The sequence below is a fragment of the Dreissena polymorpha genome, chromosome 12 (genome assembly GCF_020536995.1).
Source record: "Dreissena polymorpha isolate Duluth1 chromosome 12, UMN_Dpol_1.0, whole genome shotgun sequence".
Taxonomy (NCBI): Eukaryota; Metazoa; Mollusca; class Bivalvia; order Myida; family Dreissenidae; genus Dreissena; species Dreissena polymorpha.
Window position 1 is genome coordinate 24,927,282 of NC_068366.1, and position 8,473 is coordinate 24,935,754.

The 8,473-nt window shown below is 34.1% G+C and overlaps 1 protein-coding gene across 1 annotated transcript; it reads right to left on the reverse strand.

Annotated features, from left to right (window-relative positions):
- Window positions 1-3,154: 3,154 nt before the first annotated feature.
- On the reverse strand, window positions 3,155-6,390 carry LOC127852453 (uncharacterized). The gene is made up of 3 exons (XM_052386407.1): window positions 6,369-6,390; window positions 4,398-5,475; window positions 3,155-3,251 (listed from the first exon to the last, which is right to left on the reverse strand). Exons 1-3 carry the CDS (start codon window positions 6,388-6,390, stop codon window positions 3,155-3,157), a joined length of 1,197 nt encoding a protein of 398 aa, XP_052242367.1.
- Between the last annotated feature and the right edge of the window lie 2,083 nt (window positions 6,391-8,473).

Here is an 8,473-nt window from a genome sequence, read left to right on the forward strand (position 1 = left end):
ATAAAGAATAACTATGCGCAGAGTACCCGCTTAGTCGCCTTATGTACTCTGGTATTTGTCGTTTTTCTTAGATTTCAGCAGTTTTCTCAAACATTCAGGAACAATAAACAATGACAATTGTACATCGTCTGAACGATTTATTTTGACGCGTTTGCTATTCAAGATGACAAACAACGAAATAAATACAACATTTTATGCTTTATAACATGATTAGAATATTTCGTACAAGGTTTTGCACGTTGTTTAAGCTTTTAAAGATCTGTGCCGAGGAATTTGGATAATAGTACATCGTCTGAACGTTTTTTGTTTGAGTATATCGTCTGAACGGTTGAGTACATCATCTGAACTGCTTCTTTTTTTTTACTTTAATGCGATGTTTATCATAATAAAATTGTAATAACATCTGTGATCAGCCATGCAATTTTTCGTCCAAATGACGTTCCGTTCTATGATCAGAAAACACAAAAATCCTGTGTTATTTTACATGTTTTCATAGTGTTTAATTTTATTAAATTAAATTTATTAAATTAAATAGAAGTCACGCTTGAAAAAAGGTTGTTATATATATATATATGTGTGTAAATGCATGAAAATACTGCAATACGAGGTTGGTCATTTGAACGAAAGATTCTTGGCTTTTTACATGAGAATATAGTGCGGCCAGTCCATGACTTGAACCCAGGACACCTCGATAACAGGGCGAATGCTCTATCGTCTGAGCTAACCGGGCTCCCACACACTTCTCCCCAAACGTGATCAAGTTTAGACCGTGGCATGCAACCCCCTCTTGAATATGTATTCGTCCTTGAATACAGGGATTCGGGGTGATATATAATTAGGCATGGGCCTCAGTAGGAGTATACCCAGGTAACGTCACGGCCCCACGTTGGGCGCCAATTTCACAGGGTGAGAATATCGTGCGGCCAGTCCGGCCAGTAACGTGACCAAGTTCAGACCGTGACATCAGCAAAAATAAATTGAAATGAAAGTTGTATTGGAATTGTGCACGTTAAACTGCAACGTTTGAATGCAACCTAAATACAACGTTGCAGCAACGTTGGAAAAAAAAGTCGGGCAAACTTTTATATACACCATTGTGACAACCAAACTGCAACGTTTGATGAAACGTCCGGGTAATGTTTTGAATGCAACGTTGTGGCAACGTTCGGTGATGGTTGCCGACGTTGCGACCTAAATAATACGTTGCAGCAACGTTCGCACAACGTTTGATGCCCACTGGGTAATTGTGTTCCACCGACTATGCAACATAAACTTATACACTGTTTTCAAAATATAAAAATAAATGAACCTATTTTCATAACATAATAATAAAAAAAATATCTTCAAAATCTGGTTTTCTTGTGATGGCATGGATAGTATGTGAGAGCGACGACTCTGCGTGGAGATTGGCAAGGCTTTAAATCTTATCTTAAGCCGGCTACCAGTCGGAAACGCCGTTTTGCTATTGCGATCTGCTTGTGACCGGTTTAACTTGTGGCCGGTTTGACTGCTTTTAAGTGGTAAGCAACGGAATTATACTTTCAGACTTGTTCGTGAGAACAGCTTAACATGACACAAAATTATCTAATTCGCCCAATAAACGACATGACATTGACTTCGTTGTGAAATAGATTTGGTAAGTTCGGACCTAAGTAAATCGAGCGATTATTACAATATGATTATATCGTAAGCGCCCCACGTGATGTAGTTTAGCGGGAAATCTATGTCTGTTTGCCTGGAATTACATCGTGTTGACATCCCAATGTAAATTTCGATGGTCACTACGGTTAAAGGAAATTGTACTTGGTTATTAGCAACCTCTAAGGTTTAAACAACAATTAATTAGTTTAAATCAAATGAAACACTTTATTGGTGACGAGAACAGTTGAACTTGAAACCGAAGAAATGTTCGTGATTTGTAAAATGTTGTTTACTTTAGGATATGTTTTTCTGATTCAAATGGACGCAATGCTGATGTGATCAGCTAGTACACAAACATTTGCGAACTGTTAACAGTGCTGTTTTGTGGGCTTAATTGCTGCAATAACTTTGCATCATCTGAGGTACGCTGGCTGCGCAGCATCCTGTAGAAAGCATCAGACAGGTTTGCAATGTTATTATGCATGTTTGTACTTCAATGTAAAATATTGTTTATTAACCAGTTGACAAGTGATGTCACACGCAACTGCAAATATTAGGCTCTGCCCACTGAAGAGGCGTCCAAGCTGGGGCGGCAGGGGCGGCTGCAACCTCCCCACTATTTTGGGAAAAAATGAAATTTCGGCAAGGATAGGGGGTTCAGGGAAAAAATGAAATTTCGGCAAGGATAGGGGGTTCAGGTTATTTTTTTTTATGTACTGAATCTGTTGTGTTTTTCTCGTTATTTGGATAGAGAATATCATTACCTTCAAAACAAGACCAATATCATCTTTATAGCACAAATACTTTTTAAGTAGCGTCAGAAAGGCATTTTTTTATTTGCAATACATATACAAGTTTTATATATCATTGGAAAGATCTCACTGAGAGAAACACAATGGTACCACTGGTTTTAAATTAGACCAAACCTGAAGAGAGTTATGGCCCTTTGAAATTTTGCGAACATTAATTTTGTCTGCCAGATTATGGTGCATACGTATCAAATTATTTTTTTCCAATAAAAATACAATAAAAATACAATTGTCTTACACCATCGTAAAGGTCTCAATGAAAGGAATACAATGATTACTCAAAATTACTGTAATTTCAATGTATAAACACTCTATATTGAGTAATTGCTATTTAAGGCACTTTATTCTTTGTGTAAATTGTGTCGGGTAACTGTAGTAAAAAAGACACACGAACACAGATCCACCACAGTAATTCATCAAGCTTTATTTTCTAACACTGTTACACATTATATTACAGCAAACTTTAATAAATAATATTTATGCCACTTTTCTCAAAATCTACGAGAATAACTAACACCTAGTTGCATTTACTATCAACAAAGTAAAAAAAACTGCGCCCCAAGCTTTTCGGCCAGCATTGATGACTTATTAACATTTCCCAACAATTCAATGAACAGTAAGGACATCAACTAAAACATTCAACAGCTTATTTCTTGTTTGCTCACATACTTAACATTATTAAAATTAACATCAAGCCTTGATGACTACATCTCCCTCTCGATAATCATCACCAAGCTGAATAGAATAGACCGCCTGATCATCAGCATAAATGACATTGAACCAGGCAGGATATCCAGGAACCTGAAAAATAGCACAAACATGTTTTAAGTATGTTTTATATCAATATAAAGTATGTTTATGAAAGTTGTATTTATGTTATTAGTATAATGTTGTATACAATAAGTTGTACTGTTCATTTTTTATTAATTAAGGTCGCAATGGTCAAGTGGATATGGTGTCCACCCTGTGAACGAGAGGTCATTTTGAAGATCTTTCTACTGAATCCAAGTACTGGTCTTTCCCAGGAAACCGACTCAAGACTTAGCCGAAAGCTGTTGATGCAATCAAGCTAAAATAAGTTGGTTAAAACTAACTGTAATGGTGCATTTTTGACGTTGACGCATTAAAACAAGTTCAATGTATAGCTTTCAAGAAATAACATAAAATACCCATGCACATTTGTCATATACCTGTGATATGACTTTCCCTTTGTACCATTTCGCCTGCTCATCTTCTATCCACTTATGCTCAATGTCATGGCCCACCAAAAAGTGTTTGCTTTCTGGTGGGGTTTCGTAGCTTTGACCAATTAACGTTATAACGTTTTCTTTTAATAGTTCTATTGAAAGTTGCTGTCTTTTTCCGTCCACTATTTTTGAAAAGGCATATACATCTTTTTTGTTACATTTTTGTTTAAACACGTCTTTTCTAAATCTCAGTTGTGATTTTAGGGCATTTTCCTTTTCTTTTACGCTGTTAATTTCTTTAAGTTCTTTTTCCACTTGCCCTGGCGTTTGCCACAGCCCAAAGAACAACATTTCGCTTGTTGTTTTTTCAAGTTTTTGTACTCTATTCCTTTCTTGTGTTTCTTTTTTCTTAAAATCTTCTTCTTGCTTTTCAATTCTTTTTTTTAATATTGATTTCGCTCTTTCTTGAAAACGCTGTCTTTCTTTAGATGCTTCTTTTCTGCTTTCTAATATTATTTGATTTATATTTTCCTGTTCATGCAGCCATTCATTTGTTTTATTTAAAGAAAATGTTATTTGGGCCTCCAGAGCAAGTGTTGATATGTTGGGCTTTGCTGACAAAATGTGGTCGACAAGTGAAAACACACGTTCGGGAAATTTATTGTGTTTGTCAACGCTTAAAGTTTCATTTTGATTAAGGTTTTCAGGAACACCACCAGGTAAATGATCGCCGTATTGGTGTTGAATCAATTTAGCCAACGCAGGAATTATCACAGATAGAATCAAAACCACATTGTCATCATTTTCACTTGGTTGCAACAGTTTTTCAAGCATGTTGTCAGTTTTAATTTCAACCTCTTTAAATGGGAATAATTTTCCAGCAATAAAATCTTCTAAGTTGTTTACAATGTCATTCAAAAAAGTTAAAAGTTCAAGATATTTATTGTTCATTGCGGATATTGTGATATCTTTGCTTTCGATGATTCGCCATAAAGGGGTTGTTATAAATTTTGATATTAAACCAAGAGCTTTACATCCACTTACAAAAAACGGTGTCTGCAAATCTTGTAAAACGCTTTGTAAAAGACCATTTGTGCAGCTCGTTTTGGTTAAATATTCTATCATTTTTTCTTTCAAAAAGTAAACATGGCCAGCATTTGTAAATAAAATATTAAAACGATTTCCACGCAAAGGTTGTAGGGGCAAAGACAGCATATTATTTTCTTTCAAAAAGTCACAAATAAAAGTTTTAAATCCTTGGTAACAGCCATTCTTTTGGTCTCCTCTGCGTGCGAAAGCTTTGCATGCTGTTAGAACAGTCCTGACAGTACCGGAATTACCTTGTTTTGAAAAACTTGTATTATAAATAGGAACTTCATTTTCAAAAAAACTTCTTTCAACCTCATATAAAGATTTTTGAGAAACATCGGCCATATGCACTAGGGTATGCAGTCCACAAAAGAAATTGTTCATATGACTTAAAGCTTGTTGTGATTCTTCATTCATTTTTTCATAATTCTTATAAACTAATGGTAAAATTTCATTCCTATATTCCTTCAGCAAAGTATTAAATTTGGTTTCAGTTGCTGCCCTATCACTCATAGTATTTTTTATGTTGGTTAAAATTTTTGCCGAAGTTATCTCTTCAGTTTTACTAACTAAATCAATGTCCGAAAGAATTTCCTTAAATGTTTCCAGAGTATCATGCGATGATTTTGTTGCCATGTCTCTAAGGCCTAACAGACGATAATTTCCTTCAGAGTCCCTTGTTCCAAATGCCCCCCATTTTTGTCCATATTTGGAAGCCTCGTCAGTGTGCAATGTCGTATTTATATTGGCTGAAGTTTCAGAAATTTGTCGCCTTGCAATTACAGAACGTTCTATAGACCAATTGTTTACTGTTCGTGATGTCGGTAATTTGTGTGGCTCTTTACCTAACAGCTGACAAACAGCTTTAATGACGTTTGACACATTTTCACAAGAAACCTGAGAGTCTAAAAGAGCATAAACACAAGCATGCAGCTCCGGAATATATGTTTTGCTTGTTTCATCAAAAAAATCAGCATCATGTATACTTTGTAAATGTTTAATTTCAGATTTGAGTTCATATATTTCTGTTTGTAGTTGTTTAATTTCAATATCTTTACATTTAAGCGCTCCTTTAAGGTTACAATTTTCAACTTTCATAATCAGGCCATCATTTGAGTTATCAACATTACTCCTTTCACATAGCTTAATAGTTTTTTCACGCCAGTAGCTTTCACGATTTGCAGTTCTTTTCAGATTTTTCTTGTTCATTTCCAACTTTGCATCCATTAAAACACTTTTTTCCGTTAGAACATCTTTCTTTAATATCACCCCACTTAGTTCTTCTTTTAATTCATTATTTTTTATTTTCAAGATAGACACTTCTGATGCCAGTTTGTCACTTACGGATTTATATACCATGGCTTCACTAGTAGAACTAGAAGCGCATTCAGATGGTGTTGGACAGTCATCAATGGTATTATTTATTGTGTCTGGGAACTGGTACATGTCATATAGGAATTTATCAAGATTTTGTGTCCCTTTTACTCGGTGTTTACTTTTGTTTAAATGCTGGAATTTTTGGAATAGTCTTGACAGATCTTTGTGCAGTGTGTTAAAGGATGCTTTACAACCGATTCAATCAAATAATGGCACGCTACATTCACAGACTTCTCTTTTATTAATTCAATTATTTTTTTGTGACTTGGTTTGTCAGCTGCATCCATGTTGAGCAATGTACCTGAAAAATCAATTAATTGATACAAATCAATACTTACTGGATGTTTAATACCATGAACTGATATACGCATACTCCATAGATGTCAACTGGTGAACTGCCAACCTCAACTGGAACTGTCAACCTGTATGGAACAACAATATAAACAAACTTAAACAAAGAAAAACAAAAAGTCGAAAGAAATAGATCAAAATATGTGAACTGAACAAAATAAAACACTAAATTGTTGACACATTTTGACATGCAAGTATGCACATGCAGCATAAAAAATGACACAAACATATGACAATTGCAGACTCAGTCTCAACGTAAAAGTCATCAGACATCAATTTAAATTTACTTATTAAAATTTATCATCAATCATTTATTTACATGGTAAAAACATTTCAAAATATAAATGTGTATTATTCTTCTATAATAACCTCGTAAATATGTTACATTATACCATTTCGAAGTGAATATTTAAGTGAATATATCATTGTTGTTGACATATCCGAATTCAAAAACACATTTCGGGAGAAATTCGGATGACTTCCGGTTTAGTTTTGTTAACGACCTTAACCTTTAAAATACCCGCGCAATGACATGCGCAGCGGAAATGAACTTTTTCTTAAGTTGTTTCGTATAAAAAAATGGCAAATTTCTTCATTTCCGTAAAAATATCAATGCCACAACCAAGTCAAAGGGCAAAAATACCTGTTTTTCCACCAACTAAAACCTATTTTTACGATTTAAATCGAGTAAATATTATTATTTTGCAACTTTTTTATCATCGCTAGGTGCGCACAGAAGCAGACTATCGAATGACGTCACAGGATTTCCCAGGAATTTTAAATCTCGTGTAAAAAGCGTTGTTTAGTGACATCATGTCAGGCATCAAAATGGCTTCCTCAAACCCGGAAGCAAAATAAATCTTGCTTTTTCGTGAAAGATTGACGTCATATTTGATCACAGTAATGAACCAAAACTAACAAAACCTAGAAATCAACTTTCATTTAAAATACTAAAAAGAAATAAAACTTAAAAACTTACCTTTGACTGTCTGAGATTATCCTATCAAAAATACCGGTTTAACATTACAGTAGAAGCGAAACAAAATGGCGTCCAAATCGTTTCCGACGCTATTTTAAGATATGGAATTTTTAAGATCTCGTATTTTGGGATTTTTGTGCGCAGTTCCTATGCAATTATATAATGGGAAGTACTATGGTAGATGGCACTGAAATACTACAAAACAATGCAAATTTGTTCTTTAAATGTTATTTCGCTAAGCTTATTCAGTAAATGCATAATAAAGTATACATTTTTAGAAAGGTAATTTGATCAGAGATATTTTTTAACAAATTATGACAATTTTTTACGAAAATCCAGTCATATAACAGAAAAAACCGTTGCCATGGAAACGGGTAATAAAAGCATTCAATATGAAAATTGCTAAAATTAAAGATTTTTTGTCAATTAAAAGACAAAAGACTTTTACATATGGTGGTTTGCAAAGTTAAGACCATTACTAATAATATTTAGCAACATTTTACGGAATCTGTCTCCATAGCAACCAAAATCAAAAGCATAAAAGGAAGAATTGAAAGCATAAAACTACGCAATTTGTAAATAATTTAGGTTCAATAAAACTCTTATCCCAATACTCATAATCAGCACAAAACACTATCAATTTGATAACCATACATCACTGCACATGACATGTACATGCATCTATTTGCAAAGAATAGTGAAAAAGGGTTGCCATAGAAACAAGTCAAAACACCCAAATTTTTTTAAAAGTGCGAAAAAGGGTATTTGTGAAAAGTGTTTGATTGGTTTCATAAGTATGTACTTCCAAATGACTTCTCTTACTGAGAATGGTATATTGTGAAACTTAAGGTTATGCAGAAAGCTGTTTCCATAGCAACCAACAATTTAAAATTAATGAGGTACAATAACAACAGTGTATTAACAATAGTGTACGCGCAAAAAGTCGCTTCAATCAACCTTACATCCTTTGTCTCTCTCACTTCTTATATTAAGGTATTATTCAGATTAAAACATGACATTTTGTTCATGCTTTTTGTGAA

Bases quoted from the DNA above. Each gene is read 5' to 3' on its own strand.
- LOC127852453 (XM_052386407.1), bottom strand. From the start codon at position 6,390: ATGGATGCAGCTGACAAACCAA. The intron at 5,476-6,368 runs GTCACAAAAAAA...CTGAAACTTCAG, and splicing joins GGATGCAGCTGACAAACCAA to CCAATATAAATACGACATTG. The intron at 3,252-4,397 runs GTTGGCTAAATT...GCTATTTTTCAG, and splicing joins CTATCTGTGATAATTCCTGC to GTTCCTGGATATCCTGCCTG.